This window comes from Vicugna pacos, chromosome 3 (assembly GCF_048564905.1).
Source record: "Vicugna pacos chromosome 3, VicPac4, whole genome shotgun sequence".
In the NCBI taxonomy this organism is placed as follows: domain Eukaryota; kingdom Metazoa; phylum Chordata; class Mammalia; order Artiodactyla; family Camelidae; genus Vicugna; species Vicugna pacos.
The window spans coordinates 77,185,921-77,205,548 of record NC_132989.1 but is presented as its reverse complement, the minus strand read 5'-3'; the positions used below and the strand labels follow the sequence as shown (position 1 = coordinate 77,205,548).

General features: G+C 33.3%; 1 protein-coding gene across 7 annotated transcripts in view; it reads right to left on the bottom strand.

Annotated features, from left to right (window-relative positions):
• Positions 1-19,628, bottom strand: part of CENPK (centromere protein K) — a 55,922-nt gene that overhangs the window by 11,749 nt on the left and 24,545 nt on the right. For 3 of the 7 annotated variants that reach the window (XM_072958593.1, XM_006197519.4, XM_072958594.1), the window contains exons 7-10: positions 19,481-19,579; positions 18,648-18,774; positions 15,965-16,018; positions 12,458-13,474 (exon numbers count right to left, since the gene is read on the bottom strand). In XM_072958593.1, coding sequence (XP_072814694.1) covers positions 13,316-13,474; positions 15,965-16,018; positions 18,648-18,774; positions 19,481-19,579 — 439 coding nt within the window. In that variant the 3' untranslated portion in view covers positions 12,458-13,315. Of the gene's footprint in view, positions 1-412; positions 459-6,986; positions 7,213-12,457; positions 13,475-15,964; positions 16,019-18,647; positions 18,775-19,480; positions 19,580-19,628 lie in introns of those variants that run through there. The other 4 variants (XM_072958597.1, XM_072958596.1, XR_012071427.1 and 1 more) reach the window with 3 other exon arrangements.

The following is a 19,628-nucleotide window of genomic DNA, read 5'->3' as shown; positions in this document are numbered from 1 at the left end:
ATCTAATAAAGAGGAATATGTGAATAGCATAGTCTTTGACTTGGCCATTTCACTTTTAAGTATTAATCTTAAGAAATTCTTGCATTTGAGAATCCACATTAATAATCATGGCAACACTATTTGTAGCAGTGAATAATTGAAAACAACCTAAATGATTATCAATTGGGAAAAAAGTAAGTTATAATTTATTCCTACAATGGAATAATATATGGCAGTTAAATGACAGACTACATCTACACATGTCAATGTGGATAAATTACATATTAAGTTGAAATGCTGTAATAGGATATATTATGATTCAAACTGGGTACGATGTATAAAATTTAACATGATACTGGGATAGGAAATGTATAATTTATAAAATTTTAAAATTATGATTATTTTTAACATCATATATATATATCAAACTTACCAAAGTATGCATAGGGAGAACGTACAGTATCTTGAAGGTCAGTTACCTAGGGGAGAAAGAGGAGAGGATGGAATTAAGGAAGAGCACAAAGTGGGCATCAACAAAATCTGTAAAAGTTTCTTTGAAAAACAAAACAACATAAATTATTATAAAATGTTAACATCTACCAATTCAGGGTATCAAGTGTACATAGGTATCTATTATTTTAATCTCTGTATAGTTGGTATCATTTACAGTTTTACAAAAAGGCGAAAAAAGAAAGATTACTGTGATTTGTTATTACAATTCATCTGGCAATTTCAAAAAGAGTTAAAATTTGCAATTACCAATATAATGATACACTACAGGTGAGCAAAGCAAATTAAAATTCATGTATTAAATTTTACCTTACAATTTTAGTCTTTATACCCAAAATTTTTACCTTAGATAGGGGCAAAAAATAATTTCATTTTAACCTCTCTTTCCTTATTTACTTTCTTATTAAGACTATGAGATCAATAGCAGGAATTTTTTTAAAACTTGAGAAGGAAAGAGTGGGTATAATCAATGGTTTATAACTTTACTATACAAATATCTAATATTCAAAAAGGAGGAGAAGATGCAAAGAGTATCACTGAGCTAACAGCAAAGACCCTGATATGCCAATAACAAATGCCTGCTCTTCAGCATTGTGTAAAAGGCAAAGAAGTATAAAAATATAAGGCAATGTTCCTTTCCTCAATAAGGTTACAGAAAAATTGCAATAAGTTACATAACTTAGTGACATATTTTGTAAGTGCTATGGGCTTCAAATAAGGGAACTCAGTGAAATCTAAATAATGATTTTTCAGACATCCATGTTGCCAAATCTTGTCAATTTTGTAGTTCTTGAACTCCCAACAACATCCAACTCAGTTGATCACTCTCAAATTCTGGAAATGCTGAATGTTCTTCCCTCAGGATCTTGACACTATACTTTTCTAGTTTTCCTCCTCCCCTAATGGTCCTTCCTCCTCTATTCAATCACTAAATATTTAAATGCCCATTCCTGATACCCATTCTATTCCCTGTCAACTAATTTTTCCTTTGATTAATGCACCCTTTTTCCACAGCTTTAAAAATCATCTATATGTCAACAGCTCCTCCATCTAAATGTCTATTTCATTGTATCTGATGGGGAATACAAACTTCATGAGACATAAACAGAATTCAGCTTATTTCTCTGTCTTTTCCATCTACTAAATAGAACTGCAATTCACGAACTCCTTAGCCAGTGTGCCCTCTTCAGTCTACTTTTCAGTTTTCTTAATATTTTCATAACGTGTCAAGTTTTCAGCTGCACTTAGCAGGAGGAATAGGGAGAAGTGTGTCTATTCCATCTTAGTCAGAAACTAGAATTCCTCTCTGCTATGGTCTAAATATTTGTGTCCCCCTAAAATTCATATGTTGAAATACTAATGCCCAGTGTGGTAGTATTAGGAGATGGGGCTTTTAGGAGGTGCTTAGGTCATGAGGGTGGAACCCTTGTAAATAGGATTAGTGTTCTTATAAAAGAGAGCACACAGAGATCCCTCATCCCTTCCACCATGTGAGGACATATGGAGAAGTCACTGTGAACCAGGAAGAAGGCCCTCACTTGATCATGCTGCCATCTCGATCTCAAGACTTCCAGCCTTTAGGACTGAGAATAAATGTCTATCATTTGCAAGTTACCCAGTTTGTGATATTTTCTTATAGCAGTCCAAACAAACTAAGACACTCTTACTCCTTTATTTTAAAAATATTTTCAAGATACTTCTTCTCTATTATGAAGTGTCTCTTAAGTCTTTTTTACCAGTATAATTTTTAATTGGAATGAATGTCTTCTATTTATTGATTTTGGGACAGTCTTTATATATCTCAGATTTGACTTCTTTGTTGGATATAGATACTGTAAATAATTTCTCCCATTCTTTGGGCTGCCTTCTAACGCTCTCTAAAGGTGTTTTCCTTTGCTATAGACAGAAATTCCTAATTTTAACATAGTCAATTTTAACTCTTTGTTCTTTTATGTTTTAGACTCTTTGCATTCTCTTAAAGAAATTTTTTGCCTACTTCCTATAATTTTTTCTTACAAAAAAAGCAAAAAACATTGGCTTCTTTATTTTTTTTAATATATATTTTTATTGAAGTATAGTCAGTTTACAATGTTGTCAATTTCTGGTGTACAGCACAATGCTTCAGTCATACATGAACCTACATATATTCATTTTCATATTCTTTTTCACCATAGGTTACTACAAGATATTGAATATAGTTCCCTGTGCTATATACAGTATGAACTTGATGTTTATCTATTTTATATATATTAATATCTGCAAATCTCAAACTCCCAATTTATCCCTTCCTATTCCCTTCCCCACCTCCAGTAACCATAAGTTTGTTTTCTATGTCCATGAGTCTGTTTCTGTTTTGTAAATAAGTTATTTTGTCCTTTTTTTTTTTTTTTAAGATTCCGCATTTAAGTGGTATCATATGCTATTTTTCTGGTTCAATAATTTTCTTTTGTATTAGCTTAATTTTTTTTTAGTTTTTGTGACTATTATATGCTTTTGATTTGTGGTTACCTTGTTTTTCAAGTGTGTTAACCCCTTACTATATCTGTTTGCTTTAGACTGGTAGTTATGTAGGCTCCAATACATCCTAAAAAAATGGGGGGAAAAAAGGAAAAAAAAGAGAAAAAAAAGGAAAAAAGAAAAGGGAAAAAAAAATCTATTTTCTTGCTCCCCTCTACCACCTTTAATGATTTTGATGTCTTTTTTTTTCATATCTTCATGTTTATTCTCTTGCAATTCCCTGTAGTTATCACATTTCTAATGATGGTTTTCTCATTTCTATAGTTTCCTGCTTCTTTTCTATTTAGAGTAGACTTTTCAATATTTCTTTTAGCATAGGTTTAGTATTGCTGAACTCTTTTAGTTTCTGCTTGTCTGTGAAATTCTTTATCTCTCCTTCTACTCTAAAGGATAGTCTTGCTGGATAGAGTATCCTAGGTTGCAGCCTTTTCTCATTTAGGACTTTGAATATATCTTGCCACTCCCTTCTGACCAGCACTGTTTGTGTAGAAAAATCAGCTGAAAGCCTTATGGGGGTTCCCTTGCAATTAACTGTTTTTCTCTTGCTGCCTTTAGAATCCCTTCTTTATCTTTAACCATGGCCATCTTAATTATAATATGTCTTGGTGTAGGTCTGCTGGGTTCTTCTTGTTTGGGACCCTCTGTGCCTCCTGTACTTGGATAACTGTTTTCTTCTTTAGGTTTGGAAAGTTTTTAGTCATGATTTCTTCAAATACCTTTTCAATCTCCTTTTCTCTTTCTTCTCCTCTGGGACCCCTATTATGTGTAGGTTGGCATGCTTTATATTATCCCATAGGTCCCTTATATTGCTCTCATTGGTTTTTACTTGCTTTTCTGTCTGCAGTTTTGATTGGGTGACTTCTGTTATCCTGTCTTTAAGTCACTTAATCATTCCTCTACATTATCTCCTCTGCTTTTGACTGCCTTTAGCTTGGCTCTTATCTCAGTCATTGAGTTTTGTTTTTAATTGGCTTTTCTTTATAGTTTCAATTTCTTTTTTAAAGTATTCTCTATCTCTATTGACAGTCTCTTGTAGTTCCTTCAGTGCATTGATCATTCCCTTCTTGAAGTCATGATCTAGTAGATTATTGAGGTCTATTTCAATAACTGCTCTTTCAGGGGATTTCTTTTATTTTTTTTAATTGGGAGTGGTTCCTCTGCTTCTTCACTTACTTATATTTTCTCACTGTATGGATTTAGGAGTGTCAGTTTTCTACTGTTGTCTTGAAAGTCTGTTTTATCTGTTTTTATTTAAAATGGGAGCATTCCTGTGTAGACTGTGTGCATCTGATACTTTTGTTGTGATAACTGTTCTTAGTATGGATGGTTGTCTTCCTTCTGTGTGTGTTGGCTGTTATCCCTTTGACTGGGGAATGTGGTTGGCGTTGTCTTATTCAGAGCATGCTCTGATTGTTGTTATTGAGCAGGGCTTCCTTTTTTGTTCTATGGTTGTCACAGCCTTGAAAGGGGCCTGGTCTGCTCCCCTGTTGCTGGAATAGAGGCTTCTAGACCCGTTTCTGAGCTATGATGTGTAATAGGCAGGGCTGGAGTGCTTCAGCTGGGAAGAAGAGTAGGCAGGAGTTGTCCACTGGGAAGTGCCCTAATGGTATTGTCTGTCACTTGTTATGTGGCTTACAGAATACTCTTTGTTGATGCTGCCTTTGTCCCAGCCTTAGCTGTGGGAATGTTGGCCACCCACTCTGGTGTCCCCCAGGTTCTGGGCCCCAGGAACCACCTGGGCAGATCCACCAAAGTCAGGCACTAGGGCCTGCCGTAGTGAGTGTGCAGTTACAAGCCTCAATCCGTGGTGCACCACTGGGTTAGTGCAGACCTCAGCCCCACCTCCATGTACTGTAAGTTTCACCTGCCTGTTGTAAATACCCGTACTGGCCCAACTGTGCACCAGAACTCCACTCCCTGCCTGTGAGCAGAGGCGTGGGTCCACAAAGGGTCCAGAGAGAGCAAATCCACCCTCTCTGCCTAGGGCTGTAAACATATCTCAGTCCTGCCTGTGAAGTTGCAGGGCCGCTGGATATAGATTCAGCTTTCAACTCCGCCTCAGCGATGGCTATAACCAAGCCCCACCTCTCTTCTCACAAGAACACACCAACGACGGAGCCAAGCAGAGAAAGCAGCTATGGCGTGACTGCATTGCGCACCCCTTCCCCACACATAAAACGGCAGTGGTGCTTTTTTATGGGGGTCCCAGGCTGTTCTGCTCCACACACACCCCCTGCCAGAGCTCACACTGTCCTCCAGTCCCATGAGGCTGCCTCTGTGCAGTGGGCTCCAGCCCTCTGCCTGGGCTCCTCACCAATCTCCAGCAGCCAGTCCTGGCTCATCCCTGCTAGCTCATGTCTGGGGCTGGGGATCGCAGGGTCCCTCCATGCCAGTTTGTTTTAGTTCTGTCTGTCAAGCAGCTGCCACTTTCTCCTCCAAGCTTCGGAAGCTCCGCTGCTGTCCCTGATGACGTCCTGGCTTGAGAGGGGGCGTCCTAGCACGAGGGTGCCTTTCTTCCTATGCCACTCCCTCCCTGCAGGACCAGTTCTGCACTGATTTTTTCTTTTTTCTTCTTTCTCCATGATGTTCTATAGTTTTACTAAACTGTTTCATGGTGTAATTTCAGCTTTATCTATCCTGCACAGTATTCAGTGCACATGTTTTTCTGAGACTTTCTATTCTACTGCAGAAAAATTTTCAGCTATTATCTATTCAAATACTACTTATCCATCATTCCCTCTGTTCTTTTCATCAGGAACTTCTATGTTGGTGAAGTTCCTCAATTTGTCCTCTGCATCTTTTATCTGCTCTTATAATTTTTATCTCTTTATATTTCTGGGTGAATTCTTCAAATTATCTTTTAATTCTTTAATTGAGTCTTTTACTATCCAGTCAAGAGTTTATCCTACTTGTAAAATTTGTATTTAAATTATTATATTTAAGCAGATATGGGATTTGTAATTAATTCCTTTTCATAACCAAATGTTACTTCACTTGTTCCTATTTTTGTGTTACAGTGCCTATCCCTTTTTAAAAGGAAATTAATTTTTCCAACAACCCCAAAATATGCATTTTAAAGTCTTTTTCAGACTATTTCATAAAATTAATTTCATCCTGAGTGAGAGTTTCATTTGATGATTTTATTGACTATTGCTACCAGCTTGAATGTCTTCAGTTTCAAGTAACATAAAAAACCTGTCACAATTGACTTAAACCAGAAGGAAAATTTATTATCTTGTATATCATGTTCCCCAGTACAGTAGCTCTAGGGCCAATTAATTCCCTGGCTCAAAAGCATTATCAGAATTTGTTCTCTTTTTTGAGACTCTGCCATACTAAATATGCCAGATTTGTCCATAGCAATCTCTTTATGGTTAAAGAGTTCCAGATGTTCCATGCAGTCCCAATTACATCCACTAGAATAAGAGAAGCCATCTCTTCCTATATATTATTTTAATCAGTAAGAAAAGTCTTCTCCTAAAGTTCCTCAGTAGACACATATATATTAAGTCAATATTGCAGCAAATGTATTCCTAAATAAATCACTAAGAAGGGAATTCACACAAACCACGTTTGGTTTAGTTAAATGCGTGGTTGTATAGAGAAGAGTGGGTTACCCAAACAAAATTTAGTTCTGTTAGAAATCAGGAAAAGCAGAGGCAAAAACAAAATCTGCTGTGCCTTGGCTATCTTTGATTAATTTTCTTTACTTATTTAACATTTCTATTTGTGTGATCATTTTCCTAGGAAAAGTGTTTTGTGCTTTATGTTATGGTTTGTCATTTTTATTCTCCTTCTCCCCCTATGTTTTGACTCCTTTTCCTTGCTTTAGTCTGTCCCATCCTCAAACCCATAACCAGTTAGGATGTTTTAACATTCGCATGATAAAATTATATGTGACTATATAATAAGATAATCTAAAAGTAAATGGCTTAAAACAACAAATAGTTATTTTCTCACAGTTTCAGTGCGTCATTTACCGAGAAACAGCTTAGCTGGGCAGTTCTGGCTCAGTCTCTCACGTGGTTGCAGTCAAGATTCTGGTCCGGGCCACGGTTATCTGAAGGCTGAAGGTGACTCGCTCACACAGCTGACCAAGTGCTGCTGGCTGTTGGTAGATCTCAGTTCCTCCTGATGTGGCCATCAACTCAAGCTGTTCGAGTGTTCTCATGACATGGTGTCAGGCTTCTCCCAGAGCCAAAAGTCCTAGTGAGATCAAGATGGAAGAGGCCATGTGTTCTATGATCTTACTTTCAAAGCTGTACACTGTCACTTTCACCAAATGCTATTGGTCACAGAGATTAATGCAGACATAATCTGTGTACGTGGGGCTACTCAAGGATGTGAGTACCACAGCACGTTATAAGCCATAGTAGTAGTTGTTTTTGTTTTAAACCTCCTTTCACAAGGTTTTGGGTGTGAAAAGACTCACTTAAGCCCTTAGCTTCAATCAGTGACCTTGATTCTACTCCTGTTTCTCATCTAGAAAAGTTTTAATATTCATTACCAGGAAAGAACCAAATTCTCACAGTAAGTACTTCTAAATCCAGAGGCATATATGACTGTGGCATCACTTCCACTCACAACTTTCTCTTTCTCTTCTGATTTCTGATCCACTAATATGTTTACCTAGTTCTTAAGTCTTTCTATGTATTTCTCCTCATCTTTGCTCTTTGAAATTTTACCTGTACATGTCATATCTTAGAAGAGTACACTAATGTGAGAACTCATTGTATCACTTTGAAGTCTTTTTTTTAGCTTTTTATTTTAACGTAATTTTAAAGCTGCAAAAGTAGTGTTTCCATTTGTCCCTCATGTGGCTTCCCTAATATAAACATCTTACATAACTGCATTAAAACTATTAAATCCAGTAAACCAACATTGGTACAATACTATTAACTAAATTGTAGACCCTACTCAAATTTCAGTAGTTTTTCCAGTATTGGTTTTTTCTTATCCAATATTTGTAAATCCTATCTAATATTTGTAAATTCTATATCTGATAAAGGACTTGTATTCAGAATGCACAAAAGCTTTCAAAACTCAACGACAGGCAATTCAATTTTTAAGTGGGCAAAAAAATTTCCATTTGCATTATAGACTTTTTCTATCCTTTTATGTTTAACCTTTCTGAATTATTTTGTTTTGGGTATATCTCTTGCATAAGGTAATTGGGTTTTGGTATGCGAGTTAAGAGGATTCTCATTGATATAATTAAAATGTTTGGTCTCATCTGTTGGTATATATATTAGAAGAGGCAGTCCTCCTTGGGCCAAGAGCATTCCTGCATGCTTTTGCTAAGTGCAAAACTACAGGGTTTACCCATATTCTAATATTGAGCACTTTCTGGAACTAGTCACATAGACAACTAAATGTGTCAAGGTAACCACTGCATGACTAACCTAAGTATTTGCTCCCCCTAAGGAGGACTGGCTTGTTTGCTGCTTGCTACAGAGGTTGCTAAGTACTCTTTGGTCCTGGCTTCCTTAGCTATGGCAAAACCCACTGCATGTGTAGCACCCACCTTATTGCTCAGTGTGACTTGGTACAGAGAAACCCAGCACAATGTTGATGCTCCTGTTATTTGCAGTGCTATAATAAAGTGTTTCACATTAAAACATTAACTCACATACACTTTCAGTTCTAGGATCCCTTTCCCCCTGCACAGTTTCCACTATCATTAACGTCTTCTATTTGTGTTTTACACTTGCTACAACTGATGAACTAATATTGACACATTACTATTAACTAAAGTCCATAGTTTACATTAGGATTCATTCTTTGTACTGTAGAGTTCTATGGGTTTTGACAAATGCATAGTGTTATGTATTCACCATTACAGGATCATAAAGAATAGTTTCACTGCCCTAAATATTCACAATACTCTCATCTATTTACTCCATCTCTCCTGGCCCTCCCTGCTACCAACCCCCTGAAGCCACCTTTGGCAACCACTGATCTTTAAAATGTCTCCATAGTTTTGCCTTTTCCAGAATGTCATACAGCTGGAATCACACAGTATGTGTAGCCTTTTCAGATTGGCTTCTTTCACTCAGCAATATGCATTTAAGTTTCCTCCATGTCTTTTTGTGGCTTAATATCTCATTTCTTTTCATGATTGAATAATATTCCATTTTATGGATGTATATTTATCCATTCACTTATTAAAGAACATTTGGGTTGCTTCCAGCCTTTGGCAATTAGGGAAAAAGCTTGCTACACACATTTGTGTGCAGGATTTTGTATGGACATAAGTTTTCAACTCATTTGGGTAAATATCAAGGAGCATAATTGGTGGGCTGTATAGAAAAAGTATGCTTAGTACTGGAAGAAACTGCGAAATTTTTTTCCAAAGTGCTGTATCATTTTGCATTCCCATCAGCAATACATGAGCGTTCCTGTTGCTCCACATCCTTGTCAGCATTTGATGTCAATGTTTCGGATTTTGGGCATTCTAATAGGTGTGCAGTGGTATCTCACTGTTGTTTAATTTACATTTCTATGAATGTGGAGATCATTGCATCTGCTTATTTGCCATCTGTACATTTTGTTTGGTGAGTTGTCTGTTTAGACATTTTGTGCATGTTAATTGGGATTTCTGTTATCTTACTGTTGAGTTTTAAGAGTTCTCTGTATATTTTGATGTATTCTATGTTATCTTTTTCAGATACATGGTTTACAAATATTTTCTCCCAACCTGTGGCTTAGTTTTTCCATTGTAACAGTGCCTTTAACAGATCATAAGTTTTTAATTTTAATAAAGTCCAATTTATCAATTTTTTTCTTTCATGGATTGTGCTTTTGGTGTTTTATCTAAAAAGCCTTCATCAAACACAAGGTCAAACTATATTTTCTCTTATATTACTTTCTAGAAGTTTTATAGTTGTGCATTTTACATTTATGTCTCTGATCCATTTTGAGTTAATTTTTGTTAAAGATGTAATGTCAGAAAGGGAGAGTATAGCTCAGTGGTAGAGTACCTGCTTAGCATGCACGAGGTCCTGGGTTCAATCCCCAGTACCTACATTAAGATAAATAAATTAATTCCCTTCCCCTCCAAAAAAATGAAAATAAAATAAATTTTAAAGATGTAATGTCAGTATGTTAGTGTCTAATTTCTTTCTTTCTTTTTTTCATTTTTGCATGTCAAGGTATTGTTGTTCTAGCACCATCTGTTGAAAAAGTGTAAGCTTTCTCCACTGGATTGCCTTTGCTTCTTTATCAGAGATCAGCTGACCATATTTGTATGGTATAATTCTGAGCTCTATATTCTGTTTCAGTGATCTGCTTTTTCATCAATATCACAGTCTTGGTTACTGTAGCTTTATACTCAGTCTTGAGGTTGCTGTCAATCCTTCCACTTTGTTCTTCTTCTTTAATACTGTGGCAGCTATTGAGTCTTTTGCCTTTCCATATAGTTAAAATTAATTTGTTGATTTCCACAAAGTAGCTTGCCAGTATTTTGATTGGGGTTGCATTAAACCTATAAATCAATTTGGAAAGAATTAAGACTTAACAATATGGAGTTTTACTATCCATAAACATGGAATATCTTTCCATCTATTTAGATCTTCTTTGATTTCTTTTATAACTCTGGTAGGTTTCCTCATGTAAATCTTGTACATATTTTTTGCTCTATTGTAATAATGTTTTGAGTTTCAGGTATACAGATAACAACTGACTTTCTTATGTTAACTTTGTATCCTGCAATATTGCTATTGGTCTTTAGTTCTAAGAGATTTTTTTGTTGATTCTTGGGATGTTTTGTGCCTTACTGGATTAGGTAGAAAATTCCAGTACAATGTTGATTAGCTGTAGTGAGAAGAGACATTCTTGCCTTGTTCCTAATCTTAGAGAGAAAGAATATAGTTTCCATTAAGTATGTTAGCTCTTAGTTTTCTGTAGAATTTTTTAATAACAACATAAGGTTGTAGATGTTCTTTATCAAGCTAAGGAAGTTCCTTTCTACTCTTAGCTTGCTAAGAGTTTTCATCATGGATGGGTATCATATTTTGTCAAATAGCCTTTCTGTAATCCATGGGTATGATTTTTCTGTTTTAGTTTGATGACATGATAGATTAAATTCATTGATTTTTGAATGCTGAACCAGTCTTGCATACCTGGAATAAATACCATTTGGCCATGGTGCATAATTTTTTTTGATTATTTGTTGAATTAAATTTGATTTTCTTGTTGAATTTGATTATTTTGTTGAGGATTTTTTTTTATATATGTTCATGAAAGATATTTGTCTGTAGCTTTCCTTTCTTAAAATGTCTTTCTCTGATTTTGGTATTAGGGTAATGCTGGCTTCACAGAATGAGTTTTCTTCTATTTTTTGGAAGAGATTATACAGAATTGGCATTACTTTCTTCTTGAATGTTTGGTAAAATTCACCAGTGAAACCACCTGGGCCTGATGTTATCTGTTGTGGCAGCTTATTAATTATTCATTCAATTTCTTCAACAGATAAAAGCTTTTGGAGAGTAGTTATCTTTCCTTGTGTGAGTTTTGGTAGATTCTGTCTTTCAAAGAATTAGCCCATTTCATCCAAGTTATAAAATTTGTGGGCACAGAGTTACTTGTAATACTCCTTTATTACACTCTTAATGTTTCTGTCATCAGTATTGATGGCTCCTACGTATAGGTCCTCAGAACTTGAAACATCTTCTCCAACATACTCAAAGCCACAAAAGCTTCAAGGGCTCTAAGCTTAGATGGAATACAAGTTAAGACTCATTCTACTACAATTTAACTTGTTTATGATTGAGATCAAAAGCGGACAAAAATCTTGTTACATAAGAAGCCTGGGTTAACAAATTAAGAAGCAGGATGCAATCATCGTAGTTTTCTTTAAACTTTTATAGAAATTCTGTAGTAAAAAGATCCTAACCGATAAATTTATTTGAAATAAAGGCTTGCTGAATAAGTCATCAAGTTGTTTTTTGTCTTTACCTATTTCTTTCTGTAACCTGCAATACAGAGAAGTTCACGGACAACAGTACTACCTGCTCTGTAGAATTCATGCCAGACTTCTCCCTTCTGCGGCAGCTTCAAGGAATAAAGTTGCTCATTCCTTTGACTCCCACCTGGAGTATTCGAGGAAGCTGGTTTTATGTGTCATCTCCCCATAAAAAAACTTACATTTTCTAAAATATTGAACAGTATTTGTATTTGCTAAAAAAGGGACATGGTATACTTGGAATAGTATTTGTTTACTTTGGAAAAGATAAAGTATTGAAGGTAAGCAAGAAATGTGGATAATATACTACAGTAGAAAGCATTTCAAATACAAAAGTATGTACTAAGTCCTCTTAGAAAATTATTAGTACAAAAAGGGTTTGGAATTCTCTAGTTTAGCTTGTATGTAGTTCTAGAATATCTTCATTCATCAACCTATGAAAAAGTCTGTTTAATCTTCTAAAATATCATGCCACATCACCAAAAAAGATAGATTTTAAAATGAGAATTTTATTTCCAGAACAGTCACAGAGGATTAACAAAATTTTATGAACACAATTTTGTTAGAAACAATTAACAGAATCAAGAATGGTTTAATACACAGTATCACCTGTAATATAATACACATTAAAATATAGTTTTCATGCTACCTTTATCCATTAGTTCTTTTATATTCCAATTTTTAACAAGTCAAGAAATATGGCAGGATACATGGAACAGATTTACTAAATAATTCTAAATTATACTTCCTTCTACGTGAGACACTAAGTCAATTTTTGAACATCTTGCAAGTTAAGTGGACTTTCCATTATAATTCTAAATTTAAAGGATGTAAGCACCAAATAGAAATCAAAATGTGTGAAAGAAATTCATGAATTTCAAAAGAATAATGTTACATTAACAATATTATAAATTAACAAAGAATTTTCCATAGACGTAAAGTACACTTAAAGTTTTATAATGATTAATTCTAGAGTATTTTTTACTTGCATTCTTGTCCATCCAGCTGAAAACACCAAAGCACTGACTGAATGTGAAAGGACCATTTTTAAATGAATAGTAGACGGCAGCATGTGTTATTTTAAGCATAAAAGGAAGATGGCCTATGTACTTTGATTTGCAAATAATGTTTTTTTTTTTTGGTTCATGTTTCAGTTTATTTTGAATTTCATAATTTGCTCTTCACTTTTTGATCTTTTAAAAAATATGTAATGACATTTACATGGTTAAAATTTCAAAACCATATCATTTGATTTGCAAATAATGTTCTTTCTCCAAGTAGCCCTCAGTGTTTCCATTATCCTTGAATGACAAGATTCTTTAAGTACTGTGAAAAAAGACCATCCTTCTACTGATGGAAGGCTTCTAATCTTATTCGGGTTGGATCTTCTGGGTGTCTCAAGGCAATTCCATTACGCAGGAGTAGCTCAATATAAGGTGGCCAAAAAGAATCACTAATTTTGACATATGGGTCATGTGGAACATCAAATAATCTATTTAAAAGAATCTAGGAAAAAATATCATTCAAAATATACCTTACTTGGGAAAAAATTGATATAGCCATAATAAAACATTAAGTTTTTTACCAAAGAATGTTGGTCTCTTTTCTCTTTGAACTTTTTATCATTTCTATGTACTCAATTATTGATTTTTTAATTGCAAATATTAGTAAATAGAAAAAGCTTTAAAATGAACCGCTGCATCTTAACTTTTAAAAACATTTCCTAAACACTGGTTAAAAGGCATTTACAATTTTCCCACTTCTCTTTATGTTATGTTTATGTTTATGTTAGAAGTTTGGTTATAACAATTTCTTAAAAATAAAAATTAAAAATTAAATACTCAACAAAATACACATAGAGTTCAAAAACACAGCATGCATGTCTTAATGTTTGGGGGAAAGAAATCACCAACCCTTCCCCCACCTCTCACATCAAAAAAAAACCACTGACTCATCCCATAAATCCTCAAAACAATAATTCTATCATCATCATTTCCTTCAAATTCATCTTAAATACCTTTGATTTTTTTCACTGAGGATACTGAGGGGTTATAACCACAAACTGAGAAGTTTTGAGTATTCGTATAAATTATATAAGACTAACACTTCCCAAAGGGCATTCCATGGAATTGGTCTCCATGAGAATTCTCTTAGTCTTGAGAAACAGGGTTCTGTGGTTAAACAAGCTGAGCAAAGATTGCTAATGTGCACTGAGAATCACCCGTCTTTCTCAGATCCACTGGCATTATAGAAGTTTTTCCAAGGGGACATATTTAAATTCTCTGGACACTGACATTCTATGAAACATACTTAAAAATACTAAATGTATATCAATTATTACTCTACCTCTTCAGCTCCCACACAGTGCCTTCATAATTTACAAAGCCAGAATTCAAAAGAGTTAAAAGATTCCTCAAAGGGCACATAAGTAATAGCAGATTTATGGATTAGACTCTGTATCTCTGAATTGCCAGGCCAAGGCTTTAACTTAAAGATATTATTTTAAGAAACACAGAAAAGGAAAAGTACAATTTATACAAATATAAAATTCCACAGAAAATTAAATGGTAAACCAACTATAAAGCTCTCATCTCAATGACATTTCATAATAATATCAATATCTCAATTCTTGAAATAAAATTTCATTTGTCATTAACTTTAGCTATTTCAACTACCACATCCTGGATAAAAAAGCTTTTGGTCTCATTTCTATTAGGTATGGCAATAAAAGAATTAAATATTAGTCCTATTTTAGAGCAACTGATTATTTTAACACGATTTAAAATCTTTCTTACTTTTCATGTCTATCTTCAATTATTTTAATCAAAATTATAGTAGATGCCAGAAACAATTAAATGCTAAAAATTCTACTTTAAGATGAACATGTATATTGTTTCATTCTTCATTGACTGCAGTTTAAATTTTTCCTTCTATCATTGATAACATAATCCTTAGAGACAAAAATGGTTTCTAAGTTTTATATAGTATCCCATAGTACACTACTGAAAAATCACACATGTACTTCCCAGTTAATAACTGTCAATATTTGCCACATATATGACAATCTTTATTAAAAAGTTAAGTCATCCATGAGAAATAGTAGTATTTTTAGTTTCAGTATAAAATGGAGCAAATAGAAATATGTTAAAAAGATTCTAACCACAAATCTAATAAATATTTGCATTCTGCTTTCAAAGCAATATTTTATATTAAGATATCCTGAAGCATCAAAACCACTTAGCTGGAAAAACTAGAAACTTTGGCATCCAATTTAGTTATAATAAAACAAGTTTTCTAAAACTACTTTCTTCTAAACTTACCAATGATTTTTAAAAGCTACATTAGTCATTAAATAGCTCTTCACAGACTATTTACTTTCCTGTCTGTCTAATTTGCAATAGATTGTCTTATCAAGATATTCTAAAATATTTAATATATTTAATAATTTGGCTGAAGTTCAAAACTTTTTTTTAAAAAGGTCCAAGATATTGGTAAAAAAAAAAAGTAAATGTGAAGTAGAAATTGGAATTACTCAGTCCTAACATTATGAAAAAAAGGAGGTGGTGTTATTTACGGAAAACTTGTGCACAAATGTCTGCAACTTTGTGGAAAGAATCCTTAAACTAACTTACGTATTTTAGATAGAATACAGAGTTGCCAACTAAAGATTACATCAATGTAAAACCATAGGGCTTCACTGTGTAGATAATAAATAATATTATTAAAATGTTCTTAAAGTAATAAACTTGATAATATGATTAAGGGCAAGCATCAATTTCATCTTCTTTTAAAAAATAATATTCTTTCTAGTATTTTATAGAAAATAGAAACTAATTTTACTCTAAAGACAAATAAATATACACATATTTAATAAAAATTGGTGTATACCTTAAGAACTAAAGCCACATTTTTTCATTTTCAAGCCTACATATAATTGCTCACAAATCACTAATTAAGAGACATCTTAAAGACAAAACAACCACACAAAACGCTTACCTCCAAAATTTCATGCAGTGTTATCAGCTGTGCAGTTGACTCTTGAATGTTTTTCTTTGAGAGAAGTACGAATAACAAAGAATTAACATTTTGATTCAGCCAATGGCAGAATACTAGACTGTATTTATTTAAAAATTTTTAAATTATATTTCTCAATCACAATGATACAAGTTATATTAAAACCAGGCATTTATAATTATATGATTTAAGAATTCTGAAAAAAGCAACCTGCTTATACTAAATAGTAAGGTTCATAAAAATATAGTTGAAACAACCTCTAAGACAGGGAAATCTTTTGCAATTACCAGAAGACACAATTCAGGCTGTCTATCTATAAACATATAATGGATAAATTATATTATAAGTATTATAACACACCTGAAAGAAACTGTTTGAACCCTCTGAATCAAAATATCTCAATCAAATGACATTCCAGGCTAAATTTACATAGCTTCAGGACAGGAAACTTGCTTCCCAGGGAGGCTTGTTCATCTTTCTATAGTTTTTGACAGTTCCTAATGTTAACTCAACTCAGTAGTTATTTTTTCCTTGGAATGACAGAGAATAAATCTCATTCCAGTTCTATCCAAAAGTTCCTCAAATATTTGAGGACAGCTGTTATGAGCTCCATGTCTTCTCCATATTAGTCTTCAGGAGTTTCTTCAATTATTTTTCATAGACTTGCAGCTCCTCAATATCATGGTTGTTCTCTGAATGTGCTCTCATTTGCCTTTTTAAAAACATCCAGTCTCCACAATGGTATAGGTATGATTTGAAAATCAAAGATGAAAAGAAAAGACTCATTTCCATACCTGTAGATGTTGGAATTCTATTCATTAAGTTTGAGATTGCATTAGCTTCTGGACATCTATTTCACCCTGCCGACCTTTATCTAAGAACACCATCAGCTAAAATGCTGAAGTCTCTTTCATTATATTTAGCTAAGATATGTCTCCTTCATTACTGAACATTTTAAACCCAAGAAAGATATTCTAATCTCCACTAAGTATCATCCAATTTTATTTGGGCCATCCTCTTTTATTTTGGCCAGTTGAAAAACATAGTCTTTAATTCTGTCATCCAATAACTTTACTATCTAGTCCTCTTAGTTTCACATCATTTGTAAACTTTAATGACCATGTCTTCTACCTCTTTATCCAAATTACTGTTGAAAATGTTCATTAGGACAAGGTTCTAAGGGAAACTGCTAGAAATCTCCCAGGATAATAATAAACCTAATCATTAACTTTTAAGTTCAATTATTCAATTAACTGCAAAGTCTCCAAGTATGGGGACATCTAGTACTTTCCTGACAAAAGTCAAAGACTGCCATGGAGTCCTTATAAGGTCTTATGGAAATACAAACACATTAAAGAAACAGTTAAAAAAAAAAATAACTGCGATTCCTGACTAAAGACAGTAAAGCTGGATCTCAAAATCTGTCCCCTAATACCTTACTAAATGAAAAAATGGCAAAAAGCAGCATATCATTCACTAGTAACGAAAGTAAACACAATTATAGAACTGATAAAGAAATAAGAAGCAGCTAGGCACAAATGAAAATATAAAGCTTTGAGACAATCCAAGAAAATCCAGAGGAAAAATATAATGAAAGCAGACAAAGAAAAAATGTTTCAACGTAAGAATATGATATAATAAAATAAAATTTCCATGAAATGATTTCTAAATCTGCCCCTGGAAACAATGTCATCTTCAAAGCAAAACTGATATTGAATGATCAACACTGACATATCCCTGTTAAGTTACTGAAGTTCAAAGATAAAGAACTCTTCGGGCATATAGTCAGAAGCAACAAGACATCTACAGGCTGCCCTCAGACTTCTACAGAGAACATTCCATCCCAGAAGAATGGAGAAATCCCCCACCAAGTCTTGAGATTTTTAAAAAATATGCCAAAGATATCCTTTGTGTCTATTTCATTTCTACAAGTTCCATTTATTTATACCATATACTGGTTTTATTTTTTAATTAATTACTTATTTTAATTGAAGTATAATCAGTTTACAATGTTGTGCATTTACTGTTTTCAAAAAAGGAATTAAAGTGTTGTTCCCAATCTTCTGTCACCCAATGAAATACTCATTTGCTTTTGTGGAAAAGGTTTATTCCATCATAACTACTATTAAAATAGCTAGTAACTTACCCTAATTAACAGATATTTTCCGATTTTAAAAGTTACATATGTTTTTTATGGAAAATTTGGAACATAAGGAAAAATGAAAACAAAAACAAATCTCACCTACAATTCTAGCCCCAGACACAAGCATTATTACATTTTTTGGTACAAATTAGACTCATACAATTCAATCATCTGAGTTTTTCCCATCTAACAATAATCTGTGAGCATTTTATAAACTCCTTTGATAGTGCTGGATACCTTATTTTTAAAAGCTGCATTTTTGCTATCATATGGATACAATGTAAACAAAGTATTTAGTCCTATTTTATTGAGTAACTAGGTTGCTTCTAATTTTTCAACAAATACAGTAATATGATTGATGATTGAATATTTCTGTACATTGAATATTTCTGTACATGCATCCATGTGTATACATCTTTGAAATGTATAATGTACAAAAATATATCAGAAAATTTACACTTGAACCTATCTGAAACAATTTCACATAAGAATATCTACATTAATGTCTTCTTTGAAACTTACCTTTTTCTTTTTAACATTTCTATCAGGCAGAGGAAAATGGTCTTCTAGAAACTCGCCCAAGGTAACCAAGATTTTTTCCTTATATTCTTTTATGTCACGCATTTTAGTTTTCAGCTCATTAAAGATTCTAACAGATTTCAAAATAAATTAAGAGAAATATTTCACTGATAAAATACAAAAGTATATGCAACTGGTTACTCATAAAGTTGATCAAAAAGTATTTTTAAAACTTCAAAATATTTTTTCAAACTTCAGTTTTTTTCCCAAAACTTTCAAATCAAATAACTGGCTTTTTTTTAATTGCAGTATAGTTGACTTACAATGTTATGTTAGTTTCAGGTGTATAGTAAAGTGATTCAGTTACACGTATATATATATTTTTTCAGATTCTTTTCCATTATAGGTTATTACAAGATACTGAATATACAGTTTCCTGTGCTATACAGTGGGTCCTATTGTTTACCTATTTGATATATAGTAGTGTGTATATGTGAATCCAAAACTCCTAATTTATCCCTCCTTTCCTTCCCTTTCCCTTCTGGTAATAATCATAGTTTGTTTTCTATGTCTATGAGTCTATTTCCAGTTTGTAAATAAGTTCATTTACATCATTTTTTTGAGAGAAATATTCTCTACTTAATGTGTAGGAAAACTAAAATTCAAATTACTCAAAGAATTATTAAAAGATTACATAATCTAACAATTAGCAAAAGTTAGAGTAAGACTCACAATTTCTGGTAAAATTTACCTTTTTTTTCATCTACATGTTTCATGTAGTTTGTAAAAGGAAGTAATTTCTCCTAATTTAAAAACCTGGAACACAAAATCAATACCTTGATTCAGAAAATGTCACAACCGGATGTTTCAATTCATTGTGTAGTACACTAAGAGATTCCAGTATCTGTTGCTGTTCATCCAACCATTTTTGCTCCCTTTAAAACATGGAAAAACAAAATAAACAATAGTCAAATAAAATATTAA